This window comes from Labeo rohita, chromosome 20, assembly GCF_022985175.1.
Source record: "Labeo rohita strain BAU-BD-2019 chromosome 20, IGBB_LRoh.1.0, whole genome shotgun sequence".
Classification (NCBI taxonomy): domain Eukaryota; kingdom Metazoa; phylum Chordata; class Actinopteri; order Cypriniformes; family Cyprinidae; genus Labeo; species Labeo rohita.
The window spans coordinates 5,999,781-6,019,983 of NC_066888.1; the positions used below are offsets into that span (position 1 = coordinate 5,999,781).

Sequence of the window (20,203 nt, forward strand, 5' to 3'; positions counted from 1 at the left end):
TTTTCATTTAGTACTGACCTGAATAAGATATTTCATGTAAAAGATGTTTACACAAGAGAAAATAGTTGAATTTATAAAAAATAACCCCATTCAGTAGTTCACATACGCTTGATTCTTAATACTGTGTTGTTTCCCGACTGATCCACAGCTGTGTTTTTTTGTTTAGTGATAGTTGTTCATGAGTCCCTTGTTTGTCCTGAACAGTTAAACTGCCAACTGTTCTTCAGAAAACAAATTCTGTTTTTTCAGCATTTTTGTGTATTTGAACCTTTTCCAACAATGACTGTATGATTTTGAGATCCATCTTTTTTTTACACTGAGGACAACTGAATGCTCACTGATGCTCCAGAAGGATACCCAGTGCATTAAGAGCCAGGGGGTAAAAACGTTTTGAATTTGAAGATCAGGGTAAATTTAACCCATTTTGTTTTCTGGGAAACATGTACATTCTATAGCTTCTGAAGGGCAGTACTAAGTGAAAAAATATGATATTTAGACAAAATAAGAAAAAATGTACACATCTTCATTCTGTTCAAAAATTTACACCCCTTAAAGCATTGTTTTTCTTTCTGAAGCATCCCTCAGTTGTTCTCAGTGTGAAAAGATGGATCTCAAAATCATGCAGTCATTGTTGGAAAGAGTTCAAATACACAAAAATGCTTAAAAACCAAAGAATTTGTGGGACCTAAAGGATTTTTCTGAAGAACAGCGGGCAAAGAACAGCTGTGGATCATTCAGGTAACAACACAGCATTATGAATCAAGCGTATGTAGACTTTTGAATGGGGTCATTTTTATAAATTCAATTATTTTCTCTTGTGGACTATATGGAAACGTCTTTTATGTGAAATATCTTATTCAGGTCAGTACTATATAAAAAATAACATGCATTTTGTATGATCCCTCTTATTTTGGTAAAATAATTAACATTCTGCAAGGTGTGTGTAAACTTTTGACCTCAACTGTAACTCTCAATAATGTGTGAAAGCACACATCTAAATGATCCGTTAAGTTGTTTTCCCAACCTACCATAGTGATGTTCATGACATTAGTAATGACTGCTTAAGTGTTTGTAAATTTAGATTTTATTAAATATTCGTAGTGTTCAAAGATTAAAAATGAACCTGAATCAGCATTAACATATGCATAATGCAGCATTTGCTTACACAATTTGAAAACAGATGACAAAATCATGAGTTCCGTTACTCAAATTTGCATCAGTTACATTTAGACATCACTTACTTGTAATGTAGATACATTTAGACAGTCTTCAGCAGCCCTACTTTTTGTACATTTTCATGTTAAATATTTTGCAACATTGCTGGTGTGATACAGTCCCTATATCCCTTCATGAAACAGAATTATATTTGTGGTCTTGCGCTTTGGTCCGATATTTATTCTGAAGGTTTTTCTTGATGCTTTAGCTGTTACCATGCAGTGCATATTTGTAATTGCATATTTGCAAGTCAAGTACAAAGGCTAAACCTCAAGTAGTTTGAATGCTTATGCAACTGCCAATAATACAGTGCAGTTGCAGTTATGCTTTGATGGGAATAAACAATTGGTACAGATGGCAGTGCCAATGGCAGTTGGTCAGTTCAGTGTTCTATTGTCGTCATAAGGCGTCTTTTTTCAGACTTCCTATCCCAACACTGCAAAAAAAAAACCAGCAGGTCCATTACTGCTCTCCTGAGGAACACAGTTTCAATCACTAGGTAGTCAACAGTACCTCCAACATGGAGGATTTCTCTACAGTACAAATTAAGATCCAGCCACATTTACCTTAAAGGATGAATTCTGCGGGCGAAGTGCAGTCATTTCAGTAGAATTAGATCCAATCTGTGAATTTTGCTTGAATAACACTTGACTGAATAACACAGAGTCAAGTTTGAAATTTTAACACACAAATTTGCCACAATTACCAATATAAATGTTCTTGTCTTGGAAGTGACTGCTGAGTAAGCAATGCTTCATCACTACACTGTTGAAAATCAACAATGGACCTAATTTGCCCAAAAAATGTTGCAGATGTTTTGCAAGCGTGACTGCAGCTTTGCACTCACTACTTTAAGAATAGTTCACTCAAAAATCACTCTTCTGTCATCATTTACTCACCTTCATATGGAAGCCTGTTTCTGCTACTGTAAAAAATAACAAAATAAATAAAAAAAAGGATATTGTGACTTTTTATCTCACTTCTTTTCTCAGAATTGTGTGACAAACTCACTATTGCGAGAAATATTTTTTCAGAAATGCATGATATAAACTTGCAATTGTGAGTTATAAAGTTAGAATTGTGATATAAACTCACAATTGTGATTTTTTTTCTCAGAAATGCGTAATACAAACTTACAATTGCGAGAAATAAAGTCAAAATTGCATATAAACTCAGTTGCGAGATATAAACTCGCAATATAACTTTTTCACAGAATTATGTGATAGAAACTTAAAACTGCAAGAAAAAAAATTCAGAATTGTGTGATAAAAACTCAAAATTGTGTTTTTTTTTCTCAGAAATGCATGACAAACTTACAGTTGCGAGAAATAAAGTCAAAATTGCATATAAACTCAATTGCGAGATACAAACTCGCAAAATAACTTTTTTCACAGAATTGTGATATAAACTTAAAATTGCAGGAAAAAAATTCAGAATTGTGTGATTAAAAACTCACAATTGTGATTTTTTTTCTTAGAAATGTGTGATATAAACTTACACTTGCGAGAAATAAAGTCAAAATTACATATAAACTCACAATTGCGATATAAACTCGCAATATAACTTTTTTCACAGAATTGTGATATAAACTTAAAATTGCAAAAAAAAAATTCAGAATTGTGTGATAAAAACTTACAATTGTGATTTTTTTTCTTAGAAATGTGTGATATAAACTTACAATTGCGAGAAATAAAGTCAAAATTACATATAAACTCACAATTGCAAGATACAAACTCGAAATATAACTTTTTTCATAGAATTATGATATAAACTTAAAATTGCAAAAAATTGTGACTTTTTTCAGCATTGCATTTTATAAACTCACTATTGTGAGTTATAAAGTCATGACTTTATTTCTCAGAATTGCAACTTTATATCTTGCAAATCTAACTTTATAACTCGCAACTGCAAGTTTATCTAGCAATTTTGAGAAAAAAGTAAGAATTGTGAAATGTAAACTCGAAGTTGCGAAAAAAAAAAGAATTGTGAGATAAAAATTCGCAGTTTTTTATTCAGCAGCAGAAATGGGCTTCCATACCCTCATGCCGTTCTAAACCACCTATGAATGACTTTCTTCTATGGAACACAAAACTTGATATTCTTTACACTATTCTGAAGACTCTTTTCAATATAAAGATAGTAAATAAGGGCTGTCAAACTCCAAAAATGACAAGCTGCTAGTCTTTTGAAGCCGTATAATACATGATGTTTCATGAAGAAAGGAAGTTATATAGATTTGGAGCAACATGAAGGAGTAAATTAGGACAGAACTTTCAATTTAGGGTGAACAAATCCCTTAATATGCCCTACTAAACCCTCAGATGGCCACAAACCACATTCCATTGTTTCAGCGCACCCCTATGAATTGAGAAGCGTGTGCCACTGGCAGATCTGCTGTCCCTCTGACTCTTTCATCTGGGTCCAGTGCTCCTCTTGTTCCTCTGTGGTGCTGTTAAGGCCCAGAGCGACCCAACCGACCCGCTCTCTCCTCTTCATGCTGCTCTGCCGACTGTACACCGACACCTGCAGAGTGACCTCGGACAGCTGGAATAGCGCCACCTGGAAGACAAATGTCTCTTTGTATGTTGGGTTGGGCTGGCCGCGGCAGACGGAGGTCTTACATTTGGACATCTCTTTCCCTTTGGAGTCCAGCATTGTGAGCTTCACATAAGTGTCTAATGGAAAGGGAAGGGGGAAAGTGAGTTAGCACCACCTGGTGGTGAAGTTGAGATCATGCACCAAGACAAACACATGGGTTATGTTCTGAAAGAAATAGTTTCTTCTACTTATTGAATACCGCGCAGTAGACATGCATTTGTGGTTCAAAATTCTATATTTATATAGTTTAGATTTTTATGAAAATGTCAGATTGTTTTGCTAGATAAGACCCTTATTCCTCAGCTGGGATCGTGTAGACCCCTTTGAAGCTGCGGTGAAACTACGATTTGGGCCTTCAACCCAGATCCCCATTAAAGTCCACTATGTGGAGAAAAATTCTGGAATGTTTTCCTCAAAAACCTTGATTTCCTTTTAACTGAAAAAAAGAAATTCATGAACATCTTGGATGAGTAAATAATCAGGAAATTGTTATTTTGGAAGTGAACTAATCCTTTTCCCCCATTCAGTTTGTTGACTTTAAGTTTACTGACATGTCTTTAAAGCGCTACCAACGGTATTACCCTTCTAGCAAGACATGGTGTTCATTTACTTTTAACCTATGTTCAAACTTTTTGTAATTGTATTCTATAGGATTTTACCCACATATCTCTGTACATCTCACCAATATAGTGCAAAGACACTTGACTGAACACACAACATCAATAAAATGCAGATGCAGTGGAGTCGACCAGGTTAAGTCGGCGAGTGTTAAATGGGTGGTTCTAAACTTTCGTCATGGCAGTAAACTTACCTCTCATGATATACAGTTGCCCACTAATGAAGTGTTTTACACAACAAAACAGGCCAACTACAAGACAGGACACAGAAAAAAAGAAATATGATAGAAAATAGAGTTGACAGATAAAAAGAGAGCAGTTCAGTTACAAGCAGAACACAAAGGAAAAAAGCATTAAGACAGCACATGCATGAAATAGGTTTGCTTTTGAGGTGGACTCATGGGTTTCTTACTGGGAAGTTTATCGGTGGCAGAGTTTTTAAAATGGGTGCCTTTAATAACCTCGGCGGACAGTCTTCCTGTGGTGGAGTTGTAGAGGAGACCCAGCAGAAGCTCTGGAGTGGAGGATTCGCCAGTGGAGCGGTATGACAGAGCTCCAGCACTACGAGAGACACTCACCACTGATCCACAACCCTAAAGAATAGCGACATTAAAGGATTACCAATATAAAATAGACAGTTCTGACACTGAAATTGGATCGGCTTTGGAAGAAGTACACAAACACTGCTTACAGGAACAGATGTTCCAGGCTCTAGCGTAACAGGCAGCGCAAGCTTGCCCTGCAGATTGAGTTTAGTTAAGTAGAACACCTTCTCCCCTAAGACCTTCTCCTTCTTCATGCGCCGCACACTGTAGAGACGAAACCGGACTGCATAGTCCCCCAAGGCCTCCTTCTCCACACATGAGAACCGAAATGTCTCTGTGAAGACGGGACAGGGTCCCTTCTGCACTCCTGTCTTGGCCCTCTGCTTCTTGGTGGGCAGCAGAACCAGGTGGACCTGCCAGGAAATGTTCCCTGTGCTCTTAAGGGTTGGAATATCTGTGGCAGCGGTCACTGTTACCGCAAGCCGTTGTTCGCTGGGGTCGTATTCAAATGCCACATCAAGTGTGCCATATTTCCCCAGTGCTTCGGGTTCATATGTTTCTGGAAGGGGTGGGAGTAAACTGTCCTGTTAGAGAAAGGGAAAGACGGGGCAGACAGGATAGAGAAATAAAAGTTTCAGATATTGTAATTTATGCATATGCATTTAAAAATGAACAGCTCGTAAATCATGAGGGTGCCTGTGTTGGCGACAAGGTGGTACTATAAAGACCAATAAAAAGGTCATATCATGGATTTTTTAGTTATCTTCTTGATGTCATAATTTGCTTTTTACATTGTGACAGCATATCATAATCCACACCGAATTGTCACTGAAACTTTTAAAATCAGACATAACTGATTAGGAACCTTATTAAGAATAATAGTTAACAGGCCTTGCCCACAGGAGCTTTCTAAAGGATATACAGAGTTGCAGGTGCTACAAACACATCCAGGAGAAGTGAAAAGTATGGCTAACTTTCCTTTTTACAATAGTAAAATGAACATGGATAGTTTCAAAACACTGAATAGTTATATTTGATATGTTGACAGTCATGTTTTGAAATGTATTCATTTGACATCAGAAAGTTATTAAAGTTGTGCTGTTTTTGTCACTTAAGTTTCGATAAATGCTCTATGTGAACTGGGAAGTTAGTTTCGAGTTATGAGAGTTACTGTATATAGTATATTATTACATTATGAAATTTTATCTCCAAAGATCAAGGCATATGGTCCCTCAGGATATGACGCCCACCAAAGTAGCCTGGCTTCATGTATAGTATGAGAAGCACGGTGCCTTGCGAAATACCCCTTTTTTCACATTTTATGTTGCTGCCTTATGTTAAACTGCTTTAAATTATTTTTATCCATACATCTTAATGGCAAACATTAACATCTTTGCAAATTTATTAAAAATAAAAAAAAACCAAATGATTCCATTGCATAAACATTCAAACCCTTATCTGGGACAGTTGAAATTTGGCTTAGGGACGTTTATACTGTAGGTGTTACTACACTTTTGAGTGGAGTTAACCTGTGTTAAATTTACTTGAATGGGTATGATTTGGAAAGACACATAAACAGCTGAACATGCATATCAGAGCAAAAACCAAGCCCTGAGGTCAAAAAACTGTCTGTAGAGCTTAGTAGCAGGATTGTGTCAAGCCACAGATCTGGCGAGTTCCAAAAAAAATTCTGCTGCATTGAAGGTTTACAGAAGCATGTAGTCTCCATTACCCTTAATGGAGGAAGTCTGAAACAACCAGAACTCTTCTTAGAGCTGGCCTCCTGGCCAAACTGAGCATTTGATGGAGAAGAGCTTTGGGTAGACTGGTGACCAAGATCCAAATGGTCACTCTAGTTGAGGTCCATGATCATTTGTGAAGATACGAGAAACCTACAGAAGGACAAACATCACTGCAATACTCCACCGATCTGGGCTTTATGGCAGTGTGGCCAAACTCAATCCTCTCTTCAGTGAAGACACATGAAAACACACTTGGAATTTGCAAAAAAGGACCTGGAGGACTCTCAGATAGTGAGAAACAAGATTCTCAGGTCTGATGAACCTCAATTCCAAGCATCATGTCTGGAGGAAACCAGGCACTGCTTATCACCTGCAGAGAACCATCCAAAAAGTAAAGTGTTCTGGTAGCAGCATCATGCTGTGGGGCTGTTTTTCAGCAGGAGGGACTGAGGGACTCATCAGAGTAAAAGGAAAGCTCAACACAGCAAAATATCAAGATAGCCTTAATGAAAACCCAGTCCAGAGCTTTCAGAACCTCAGACTGGGCTTGAGTCAGAGCTTGGGCTTGAAACCCATCAAACATTTCTGGAGAAACATGAACATGTGTGTCCACCTCCATCCAACCTGACAGAGCTTGAGAGGTGTAGAGGTGAGGAGAAGAAAAGCAGATAATTGCCAAATGCAGATGTACAAAGCTTGTTGCATCATACCCAAAAGGACTTGAGACTGCAAAGGTGCTTTGGCTAAGTACTGAGTTTAGGGTATGAATACTTATGCAATATACTTATTTCAGTTTTTTTTATTTTTAATAAATGTATGAAGTTGTGACAGTTCTGTTTTGTGCTTTGTCATAATGGTGTATGGAGTGTAAACTGATGTGGGAAAAAAGTAATTTAGAGCAGTTTAACATAAGGCAGCAACATAACAAAACGTGAAAAAATGAAGAGGTATGAATACTTTTGCAAGGCACTGCATATGTCAGCATTCAGGCTTTCAGTGTCTCCAATCACAGGCAAACTCAAAGGCAAACTTACCAGATGTGGCCAGAATGAGTCAAACCCCAGCCTGAGAATCCTTGAACTGTCCTCCTTGCTCCTCATAATTAAAACCATCAGTGATATGACTCATTCATGTGACAATGAAATGAAATTTTAATAAACAACTGAAATATTACTTCACAATGGTCTAAAAAGAGGACACTAGTGTATGGGAAACCAAACAGACAGGAACGGGGAAAAAACTAAACAAAAACAGAGAAAGAGAATTGATGACAGGTGTCTTGTTTGTCAGTTTGGCCTTGCATGAGCATTATTGTGGAAGAACACACTTTGACTCAAAGAAAACAAAATGAATTTAAAAAAATCTCATGTCAAAAAACATGGGATTTGTGAAAAGAAAAAAAAAAAACATTTACAAATATTTGTCTCAACATTAACTGCAGTGAACAGCTCTCTTGGAGACATAACAACACTGTGTGAGGATTTCGATAGTTTCATTGGTGAATCTGAAGGTGGGGCCGTGATTCTCATAGAAGAACACATCGGAAACGACGGGCCGAGTCGCTCACCTCCGGGCCCAAAACAGCTGTGCTGTCACTGGGTGCGTCCTCCTCATAGCCCTTATTCAGGTAACTCTCTGTGTCCTCAGGGTCTTCACTGCCCTCGCTGACCTCACTTCCACTGCCCTCTGCTGAGTCACTGCGAGCCCTTGAGCCACCCTTGAGATCGTCTTTGTCCCGGTATGGTGGAGGCTGAAGTTCATTCAGGGAACTTGAACCTTTTTTCCTCTTGACTGTATATTGAGACAGAAATGCAATACGATTACATCCTAATTACAGCATAATTAAGAGTGTTTCATCAGTCAGACAGCACACAATATTTACCCTGCTCAGCTGAGGCCTCACTGCTGCAATCCTCATTCTCAGCATCCCTGTTTCTCCACCCACTTCCCTGCTGATGAGAGGACAAGTCCTTGTGTCTTTTTGGTATTTCGTCCTCACTTTCATCCGATCCTTTCTCTGGACAATCCCCGTCTAAGAAAGAATAGAGATCTACAAATTCAGAGTCTAAAAATGCACTAAAAATATCCTACTGTAAACCTTTTGCAAAAAGTAGGAGGAGTCATTATTAATTTTCCTACCCATAATTTCACACCCATGCACTTGTATTTTAAGACAAATATTTGAAGAATTTTAAAAAGATTGCATACCTACCAACTTCAGAAAAAAAACACCATATAAAGTCTTTATAATTCATAACCTAGTTTTATGTAATGAAGTAAATCTTGCAGATTCACAACAGATGCTTGCAACTACCCCGACTTTGCATCCAGTATTCAAAAATTCCTACTTTAGTCAATGAAAACAGAAACAGCTTTAGCACAACATGAGAGCAACACAATTTTTAAAAGTGAAGTGTGTAATTTTTGAGACAATAGTGGCACCAAACACAAAAGTAATGATCCACTTCCACCACACAATAAATGGTCAAACTGGGATATGAAAGTATTTTAACATTGAAAACATTACATACTTCACATATAAAAAGGAAAACATCAGAAAGGCGGGCCATCAGTAAAATTTACAAGGTCTGGGACATCATTTTTATCTTTCTGCCCCATCTTTCCTCGGTCCAATGAGTAGGCCAGGGATGCTCATTCTTCTTTATGAAGGTCTGTCTTTCTATAAAGGTCAGTTCTAAGCCTGCTTTAACATAAATATTTTTAATTATCAAGTGTTTCTGAAAGTCTTCAGTAGCTAGTTCAAGTGTATTTAGAGTTGAAGGTCAACTATGCGGAAAGATAGATCTCCAGGTCCAAGACTGAGCAGGCTATGCCATAAGGCGCTTTTGCACCACATAGCTCTAAGACCTCAGTTCTAGGAACTAGTCAGCATGGTGGTTCCTAGTGAACCAATTTCCCCCTTGGGCCGTTACCCTGGTTGCATTCACACCGGCAGCAAGAACTCTGAAGCGGTCGCCAGCAACATCTTTATTTGTGGCATTTACAAACATCAACAACCGATCAATGGAGGATGCTGTGATTGGAGCTGTTTTTGTTTTTTTTTTATAACGGAGATGGAATGTAAATGCACAATTTACGCGATTAAAAGAGCACGAAAATCTTGACAGTATCCTATTACAAGTATTTTTACATTGCTTTTTAAAAATTGCTTGGTAGCCAGTGTTTCGTATGCATTTGGCCAGCCAGCGTACGCTTACATCACTGGTAGTTCCTATAGAACTGTTTCTCCCCCCTACTTTGAAGAAGGAGCTAAATTAGTTTTCCCAAACATGTTCCTAGTTCCTTCGGTGCGAACACGCCAAAAAGCGGGTATTTCCACCAATAGTTCTAGGAACTATGAAAAGGTTCCTCCGGTGTGAAACCTCTATAGAGCAGCGCTTCTTAAACTTGGACCTGAAGTACCCCCAACTCTGCACATTTTGTCTCCCTAATCAAACACACCAGAATCAGTTTATTAGATCATTAGTAGACATTCCAAGACCTGAAATGTGTGTGCCAGATAAGACATCCAGAATGTGTACTGCTGGGGCAACTCTGGGTCCGGGGTTGGGAACCATTTCACACTGGAGGATCTTTCCATACAGTTCCTAGAAATATTGGTGGAAGTACTCGCACTGTAGGACCTAGGAACTCTGAAGTAGGAGCTAATTTAGTTCTCCCAAACAGAGTAGGGTCTAAAACATTGCTATAAGAACTACCAGTGATGGAAGTGTACAATGACTGGCCAAACACATAAGAAACACCAGCTACCCGGCATTTTTAAAAAGCAGAGTGAAAATATTTACTCAACAAACATGGAAAACAGCAATAATGACATTTAGCTACCTGTCGTCTGCAGCGTTGTGTTCTTTTCTCAGCCTAGACGATGTGTAACAAAAACTGAGACTTTGAGACTTTGTAAAACGCTGCAGTTCCCATTTATTTTGAAAACAGCGTGCCTGCCTCACTGTGTCACCGTTAGAACGCGACTGTAGTACAAAGTCTATAATTTACATAATAAATAATTGTTTAGCTTTAGGATGCATTGCAAATATGGAAATATAATACAAGAGCGCAAAGCTCCATTTCACAGACAGTTGAGTGTGCAAGCCTTTAAAGTACACTCTTTTGTCAGTGAAAGACGTGTTCAAAATCAGCACAGGATCACTGTCTAAGTGGTCTTTGTTTTCAAGTGTGCAACTTATTGCGGGCGCCCCCTTCTGGATTGAGGGTGAACTGCCTGTTTTCGTTGCAAGGCCTCACGCATTGAACAGAGATGCCCATACCGTGATGGTTCGGTACGAATACGTGTATCTTTACACCCCTAGTAGATGGAGATCAGATTTCTGGTGCGTTTCTGATAGTTTTATAATGCCATTTTAAAATGAAACCGCACTAGATTTTAAGCCTTTTAAGGGGCTTTCGCATCGGAGGAACCTTTTCATAGTTCCAAGAACTATTGACAGAAGTTCCTGCTTTTTGGTGTGCAGGAACTTCACACCAAAATGGAAAAAGCAACAGCAGTTGTGCATTCACATTACATCTCCGTTATCACAAAACCCATGACACACAACAAAAACAGCTCCAAATCATGGCGTCCTTTATTCACAAGTTGTTGACGTTTGTAAATGCCACAAATAAAGACTTCGCTGTTGGCTGCTTCAGAGTTCCTGCTGCCGATGCGCATGCAACCATAATGACCCAAGGGAGAAACTGGTTCTCTTGGAACCACCATGCTGCCTGGTTCCTAGAACCGAGTTCCTAGAACTATGCGGAGGAACCTTTTCATAGTTCCAAGAACTATTGATGGAGGTTCCCGCTTTTTGGCATGTTTGCACCACAGGAACTAGGAATGTATTTAGTTTCTATTAATTAACTAGAAACTCTGTTTGGGGGAACTAAATTAGCTCCTAAATCAGAGTAGGGTCTAAAACATTTTTATGGGAACTACCAGAGATGTAAGTGTATGCTGATTGGCCAAAAACATACAAAACACGAGTAAAATTATTTATTCCACGAACATGGAAAAAAGCAATAATAAAAACAAATGTGCATTTACATCCTATCTTCGTTAGTACGAAACCCACAACGATCTGATCCGATCACGGCGACCTCCATTCACCAGTATTTGATGTTTGTAAATGCAGCGATTAAAGAATTCGCTGTTGGCCGCTTCAAAGTTCCTGCTCCCGGTGCAAATGCAACCAGGAAAATGGCCAGAGGGAGAAATTGGTTCTCTTGGAACCACCATGCTGGCTAGTTCCTAGAACTATGCAGTGCAAAAGCTCCTATAGAGGACCCTAGTTGGCCACCCTGGTAACATGACAATATTCCTAGTTGTTTGCCCATCATGGTCAGGAGTAAGACAGAAAATATTATAAAGAGAGACGTTTGTTTGTGTCCTTGGTTGAAACCTAGTGTGGAATCAAAGGAGCGATGAAAAACCAAAGAGAAGCAAAGATATAGAAGCATCTCATCAGATGAGCACAACACAGCAAGTCCAGCATACAGTCTCACCTTTACCGCCTTTGTCTTTTCTTCTGCCTGTATCATCTTCCTCATCACTATTGTGCTCTCCATTCTTTTCAAGCTTTGATGCTGGTGTATCAGTATCACCAGACATTTCCTGAGAGTCCTGCTTTTTCTTACTATTACCTATGTGTATCCCATTAGCATTTTCATTGTGGTTGTCACCTTCACTCTTGTGTTTGCCAGACAAGGAGGCGTTCTCTTCCTGATCAGCAGACTCTGCCTCTTTTGATGCTTGGTCACTGTTCTCTTTTTGGTTGTCTGAGGTCGGAGACGTGCTTTGTGGCTGGTTTGGGTCCCTCCTTTTACGATACCAACCTTTAGAGGGGGTATAACACCACTCCCACTCCTCCTCCTCTGCTTTTCTTGCTTCCTCTTGTCTTTCTTTCTCCCTCTGGACTTCCTCTTCATCTATTTCAACAGTCCACAAAGAGTTCTTTTTCGATTTTCGGCTCCTTCGACCTTCTCCTTCTCCACTGTCCGCAGCATAACCTTCTGTCTCCTGACGCTTCAGCTTACTGTTCCTCCTCTCCTTTTGGACTTCTTCTGAGGAACCTTCAGCATCCTCTTTCCTGGATTTGTCATCCTCCTCTGTCTGCACTTTGTGGATGATTGTATTGACTTGCTCCGTTAGTTGGTCGCTGACAGTGTAGGTGACATCGCTCACCGCAGAGGACAAATCATCCACAGCAGTTGAGACAGTGTTTGAGACAGTGTCCAAGAGGGAACTGACAGAAGGAAGGCTCTGTTGGAAGCTCTTGAAAAACGCCATTGCTTTTTGCCTTTGGTGTGTCTGACCACAAATTCTGTTGAAGAGTCAGCTTGTACATTAATCTTCAGGATCTTTCACCAGCAACATTGTGTTTGCAAGCATGTCGTATTTCAGCAACAAGGTTTACATACAAAGTGTTTTACAACTTATTTTTTTTAAATCTCAAAAACAGGGGTGTCTAAACTCACAGTTTCTACTGCTCACTAGGAATTGACACACAGCCATATACAGGTGCATCTCAATAAATTAGCTGCTGAGGTGGTATGGAAGACCAGGTTTCTTTGACAGTGGCATTCAGCTCATCTGCATTTTTTGGTCTCTTGTTTCTCATTTTCCTCTTAACAATACCCCATAGATTCTCTATGGAGTTCAGGTCTGGTGAGCTTGCTGGCCAGTCAAGCACACCAACACCATTGTCATTTAACCAACTTTTGGTGCTTTTGGCAGTGTGGGCAGGTGCCAAATCCTGCTGGAAAATGAAATCAACATCTTTAAAAAGCTGGTCAGCAGAAGGAAACATGAAGTGCTCTAAAATTTCTTGGTAAACGGGTGCAGTGACTTTGGTTTTCACAGTGGACCAACACCAGCAGATGACATTGCACCCAAATCATCACAGACTGTGGAAACTTAACACTGAACTTCAAGCAACTTGGGCTATGAGCTTCTCCACCCTTCCTCCAGACTCTAGGATCTTGGTTTCCAAATGAAATACAAAACTTGCTCTCATCTGAAAAGAGGACTTTGGACCACTGGGCAACAGTCCATTTCTTCTTCTCCTTAGCCCAGGTAAGACGTCGTCTGTGGTTCAGGAATGGCTTAACAAGAGGAATTTGATAACTGTAGCCAAATTCCTTGACACGTCTGTGTGTGGTGGCTCTTGATGCCTTGACCCCAGCCTCAGTTCATTCCTTGTGAAGTTCACCCAAATTCTTGAATCGATTTTGCTTGACAAGACTCTCAAGGCTGCGGTTCTCTCGGTTGGTTGTGCATCTTTTTCTTCCACACTTTTTCCTTCCACTCAACTTTCTGTTAACATGCTTGGATACAGCACTCTGTGAACAGCCAGCTTCTTTGGCAATGAATGTTTGTGGCTTACCCTCCTTGTGAAGGGTGTCAATGATTGTCTTCTGGACAACTGTCAGATCAGTAGTCTTCCCCAGGATTGTGTAGCCTAGTGAACCAAACTGAGAGACCATTTTGAAGGCTCAGGAAACCTTTGCAGGTGTTTTGAGTTGATTAGCTGATTGGCATGTCACCATATTCTAATTTGTTGAGATAGTGAATTGGTGGGTTTTTGTTAAATGTGAGCTAAAATCATCACAATTGAAAGAATCAAAGACTTAAACTACTTCAGTCTGTGTGCACCGAATTTTCACCGAACATTTCCACGACATTCTAACTTATTGAGATGCACCTGTAAATAAGTGTACACATTCATTGCAAACTCTTTAAGTATTTACCTTGCAAACCTTTGGTAAAACCTTCAAAACGTGGCAGATCGCTGCTTGGGCTCTCTACTGACAGCTTGCTGCTGAGGTAAAGAAAAAACAGAGCGATCACGGCCATGAAGACAGCAATGGAGGACAGGACACCTAGCAGTTCAGGAGATACTGAAGGAAAAAAGAGAAACAGAGAAAGAGAAAGCACAGGGTTGGAGGATAAAAGCTGAGAAAGTAAAGGGCAAGAGTCGAGAATTTGATCTACCTAGATAACAGACAAGCATTGTAGATGGTGATGGATGCTATCATGATTTCCTCCAGTAATGACAGGACAACAAAGCTTGGTATTATTTCCCTAAAGGAAAAGTTAATCTCAGTGTCAATATGGCAAAAATCACACTGTCTTTGATCTATTACCTTTATGGTTTTATTAATATGGACAGATGACCAACTTTCAGTCAGCTTGATGCCCTCCATATACTGCATAACATCATTGATAGCAAGTTAACTACTATTAGATTTGTCTATTAATAAAAATAGATTTTGCCTATATTTGTCACTCTTACAAGTTAAACATATAGACTAAAATAATGTGGAAACAAAAAGTTGACCACTATTGAAAATGCAGACAATGAACTTACACTTGAATAAGCTCACGTATCTAGGTAATAGATACTAAGATAAGACTAAGATAAGATTTGAATATAAACCTTTAAAGAACCTCCTACTTACAGTAGAAACATGAGAGTAAAGCACAGACTTTCTCTGCTGCTTCCATGGACTATGAAATATACATTGGTCACAGTTTATTTAAACCTAACTGTGCATTACGATCAAAAAAAGAAACTGTAAAAGCACTCAACACTACAGCAAATATTACCACAATCTGCAGGTAACAGGAGTCCTTCGACATCTCTTAAATCCAACAATCTCTTCATTTAGTCAGTTTGCGAACAACAATACCTTTATATAACTCCTCTGCCAATGTTCGTTATTCCTCATAGATCATTTAAGCCATGGTATTTAAAAGGTTTGACTTCCATCTCTAGCAGTGAGTGAATCTATAGCACCCGTCTTCAATCTATCTCTCCCAGTGCTGAATAATTCACTAGTCTAAGGTAACTGGATGCCCCTTCACACTTTGTGCACACAATACCACTGGACCTTCCATTGGAACCTACCCTACATTAACCTGAAACGGGATTGACTAGTATGTAAGTGGCAAACACATGTCACATGCTAATTGGACCATAGATAGACACTAATATTATGGGGATGTAAATTATTATATAAAAATACATAAAACATTACAGAACATCACTTGGAAGATATGAGTCAGAGACACTGAAGTTACTTCAGACACGTCCACTAATTAGTGCTCACTTGAGCCACCACCATGTTTAGGCTATAAAGCACTGAAAGGCATTTTGTACTGTACATATAAAGATCATTTTACTACTGAAAATACTTAACAGTGCTTTTCAGATCTGTGAGGTACCCCACAGTGTGATAATGCAAGCAAAAGCAAATTTGCTAATCGAAATGAGCTCAAATCCCATAAGGCAAAGCTGCTACGCTCAGTTTTTGACATTTCACCCTTAATCTTCCACTTCTGCCTAGGGTTATGTAACAAAATCTTCCCCTTTGCTCTTTGGCTGTGATAGGCCGAGACAAAGACATGCTTATTTAAATATCAGCCACTAAGTAGAAGAAATTGTGTTGTTTACACATAGGTCTTCCTGCTCATAGTAACTCAATCCTTTGTTGTGAATTAATAATGATGCTTGTTTTTGTCCACCAAACTTGATAGGTCATTTATAATTGATAGAAGTGCGGGACAAGGGAGGTGAGGGGGTACAAAAATATTTTATCTGTTAGAAAATATAAAGAACTAATGCAATAAATATTCAGGAGTAGTCGGTGTATGTTATCATGGAAGGTGAAGATGCTCTCACCTCTTCTAGCGCAGATGAGTTCATGAACACCACAGCTCCGCCCCCCACCTGAGAACAGGAAACAGCTTTTTTTAAGAAAATTGCTTGCAATAAAAAAGGTGCCTATTAATTCTCTTTGACGTCAGAGCTATGTATTTATGAGACTTAATGGACAATTCATATTCTACAAGCACACTACAGGGACACGGTTCAAAATAAGTAGCTGTAAAAATGTTGCCGGTGCATGACATTCAGATTAATGATGATGCATATCTCTCTTACTCACGCACACACACTTTTAGTCAGAGCTTTCTCGAAGGAGCATCATTTTGTACAAAGTGTGCTGGCTGGCTAAAGCTCTTTCATTTTCTTTCTATTAATATTGTCACATACCATTCTTAAAGCAATAGTTCACCCAGAAATGAATCGCTGAATCATATGAATGAATAAATAAAATAAAAATAAAATTGTGATCATTTACTCATCCTCATGTTTTTTCTAACCTATATGACGTTGTTGTTTATTTGAAAGCATTTAGAAGAATGTCCTGGTCTGCCTTTTTTTTGTGCAACTAAAACGAATAGTGACAGAACACCCGGATTTGTCAACAAATCATTCAGATCAGTTTTGGAATTTTATCTCATTAAAAAAAAAAAAGCCTAAATTTGTCTAAACAGTTTATTCACAAAATAATCTTTCAAGAAAAGCTAGAGCAGATATCAAGAACTTACATTACATTTTGATACAGCATTGTTATTGTTAACTAAAACTAAAGGTAAAAAATAATTTTCATTAATTAAAATAAAGCTGAAATAAAATAAAATATAACTTAGTATGGCACAACCAATAAATATGTAAAAGCACTAAAAATACTAAAACTAAAACCAAAATAACTATAAATTAAAGCTACATAGAAATATTAAAAAAACAGTGCTGTCAAACGATTAATCGCAATTAATTGTGAATAAAATTAAAAATAATAAAAATTTTAAATTTAAATTTAAATTAAAAATATGTGTCTACTATGTATATTTATTATGTATATATAAATACATACACAGTATATATTTTGAAGGTATTTGCATGCATATATTTATATTCATATAATTAATATTATATATAAATATATTTAATATATAAACATATTTATCTTAAATATATACATGCATGTGTGTATTAATATACATAGCCTATATTAAGTAAACAAAAAACTTACATTGGATGTGATTAATCGCAATTAACCATTTGACAGCACTAAAAAATGACAAAAATATCTAAAAAATTCTCAACTTACATAAAATATATTTAAGTAAATAGTGCATAATAAATAATACTAAAACCACAAGTGTCACAAAATTCACTATTGTATTAATATGGAGTCATGTTGACTGTTTTAATGATACTTTGACAGTAATTTTTCACAAATCAGTCAGGACAATTATCAGGCATTTCCACCTGTTTTTTTTTTTTTTGTTGTTGTTGTTGTTGTTTTTAATTACATGTTACTTAGGTTACTAAGTGTTTAATTATCTGACCATTTATAAACACTCGCCATGTTTTGGACAGGGTAGAATGGTAATCGGAGTAGCATGTCAATCATGTTAATTCAGTGTCATTTTATATAACCATATTATTAACATACCTAATGTCATCATCCTTCAGGTATTTTTAAAAGACACATTCTTCTTGTTTGCGCACACCAGATGACAGTGTATCAGTGAGTAAGCCATCTTGTAGTTTTTACTAATGCTACAACTTCATTGGACCACCTGGTGGGTCAAAGACATGAATAACAGATGGAGACCTTGCTCACATGCTGCTGTAAAAACACTGACCATTTCATAACGCCACGACATAATATCAACAAACAAACAGATCAAAACTTAAGCACACTATGAATCCAGGATTTTCCCGTCTTCGCACATGCATTATTTCAGGCAGAAAAACGTTATTGTGTTCTTGTATTTAGCTTTCAAGCCATACTCTTACATTACTCTATATGGCTGTCCGCATTGGTGCAGTAGCACATAACCAGCTACAGCCACGTCAAAAATGCATTATAACTTACAATTAAAAATAAAACCGCTTACGCTTTACATATTCATAATCGTCTACAAAAAGTACGTTTAGACCGATCCCGCTATATGTTGTTACCTAGAAAGATCACGGTGTACTCTACCCACGCTGGTCAGTGATGATACTCACCCTCAAACGCCATGATGCTGTGAATGGGACGTGATAAGGGGTGGTGTAGAGAGAAAGTGTTTCCATGCTGTGAGAGGGAGGAGAGATGTACTGGGACAGTGATGAATGCTGCAGCACGCTTGACACAAACATACACTGTAAAAGTGGCAACGTGCAGTTGTAACCTTAAGAATCTGCTTCTGTATGGTCTTGACTTTTAAATATGACTCGCGTTAGGGAGAACTGAGGTAAGGTGGTTGATATCAGCTGCGGTTCTGAGCATCAGCACAGCTGAAATGTGGAAGATTGCGGATGTACTGCCGTGTTGTCATTGAGAATATTCTATGGAAATTATAACATTATATTTGCGCTACTTTTATCAATTCACTATAAAAGTCTCTTGTCAGAAGTGGGATTTGAACCCACGCCTCCATTCGGAGACCAGAAACCTCAACTCCTGAGAAGGCTGAAATGCCTTGAGTCTGGCGCCTTAGACCGCTCGGCCATTCTGACAACTGCTGTGAATGGTTTGATGATCCATCCTAGCTTAATGGAGCTCGACCGATGGCACATTTATTGGAGTTTTGACATGTTGTCCAGCCTCTCTAAAAAGCTGCTGTCAGACAGGATTTGAAACGATGCCTCCATTCGGACACCATTAGGCTGAACATCTGAGAATGCTGAAACCCCTTCTAGCGCCGTTTGAGTTATAAATAGAGACAGACACTTGATGATCTTTCCGACCGCTACGATGAATCAGTGTTTTGAACTCCCAATGAATGAATGTTTTTGAACGACTTGGACGATTAAATGATTAAGGACCGCGTAAAGCAGTCACTTGTCGCCTTCTACTGGTGTAACCTGGAGAGATGGGCTCTGAAAATCAACACCACTACAGCAAAGACTATGGGCACAGACTGTCCCAAAATATCACACGGTTATCTACCACTTGGCTACTTGGGCATAAAGTAAGTTTGCAAGACCCGTCCCAGTTATGACAATTAGCAAAGCTTTGTCCTCTTAACCCGTGATAAATCTGCACTATTACTGTTTTTCACCCTAGTACAGAAGTTTGAGGAATGCAGACTACTACTTTGGATCGTACTTTTATATTTTGGTGAATTTTTTTTTTTTTTTTTTTAGACAGTAGAGAGATGACAGGAAAGTACTGAGTAGAGAGAGGGAGCGGCAAAGGACCTCAAGACGGGATTCGAACTCGGGTCGAATAAGCCATGTATCGGCTCACTAACCACAAGGCTATTGACGCCGACGTTCAACAGGCATTTAGTTTATTTTACAGTGTTTGAAGTATTAAAAATCAAAAGGTGTAAATATAGAACTGTAAAAACTTTGCGCATCAGGTAATGGAAATTTTTACACAGCCTTGCGGTCTTCAAGGCGTCTTGCACACTTGGGCCAAATAAAAAAAGACATCATAGAAGTAGATACGTCTAGTGTGAGCCCTAAGTCTGACTCTAGAACGTCGTTTTACAGAAATTCACCATCATACCAAAAAAATGTGCTCTGAATCTTTAAGGTTTAACATCAATATCAATATCAACTAGGATGTTATGATAGTTTTTAGTTGTATATATAATATGTATTCAAACTAATGAATCTTTAACTTT

The 20,203-nt window shown here is 38.3% G+C and overlaps 1 protein-coding gene and 1 non-coding gene across 5 annotated transcripts; both read right to left on the minus strand.

The window, feature by feature from the left end:
* Positions 1-1,066: 1,066 nt before the first annotated feature.
* Positions 1,067-18,668, minus strand: syt14b (synaptotagmin XIVb). Of its 4 annotated transcripts, none has more exons than XM_051138871.1 (10): positions 18,597-18,616; positions 18,034-18,160; positions 16,413-16,460; positions 14,479-14,628; positions 8,600-8,749; positions 8,285-8,508; positions 5,122-5,559; positions 4,843-5,023; positions 4,625-4,681; positions 1,067-3,890 (listed from the first exon to the last, which is right to left on the minus strand). In XM_051138871.1, exons 2-10 carry the CDS (start codon positions 18,044-18,046, stop codon positions 3,574-3,576), a joined length of 1,578 nt encoding a protein of 525 aa, XP_050994828.1. In that variant the 5' UTR covers positions 18,047-18,160; positions 18,597-18,616; the 3' UTR covers positions 1,067-3,573. The 4 variants fall into 4 exon arrangements, with proteins under 4 accessions (XP_050994828.1, XP_050994827.1, XP_050994826.1 ...); XM_051138870.1 differs by lacking the exon at positions 18,597-18,616 and adding an exon at positions 18,546-18,591; XM_051138869.1 differs by lacking the exon at positions 18,034-18,160 and having other exon boundaries at positions 18,597-18,668.
* A 308-nt stretch (positions 18,669-18,976) lies between these two features.
* trnal-caa (transfer RNA leucine (anticodon CAA)) lies at positions 18,977-19,088 on the minus strand. Its single transcript has 2 exons — positions 19,051-19,088; positions 18,977-19,022 (listed from the first exon to the last, which is right to left on the minus strand). It is a non-coding gene; the product is annotated as a tRNA-Leu (tRNA).
* Positions 19,089-20,203: the final 1,115 nt, after the last annotated feature.

Bases quoted from the DNA above. Each gene is read 5' to 3' on its own strand.
- syt14b (XM_051138869.1), bottom strand. The intron at 14,629-16,412 runs GTGAGAGCATCT...TTTTTCCTTCAG, and splicing joins ACTCATCTGCGCTAGAAGAG to TATCTCCTGAACTGCTAGGT. The intron at 5,024-5,121 runs GTAAGCAGTGTT...GCTATTCTTTAG, and splicing joins AGCCTGGAACATCTGTTCCT to GGTTGTGGATCAGTGGTGAG.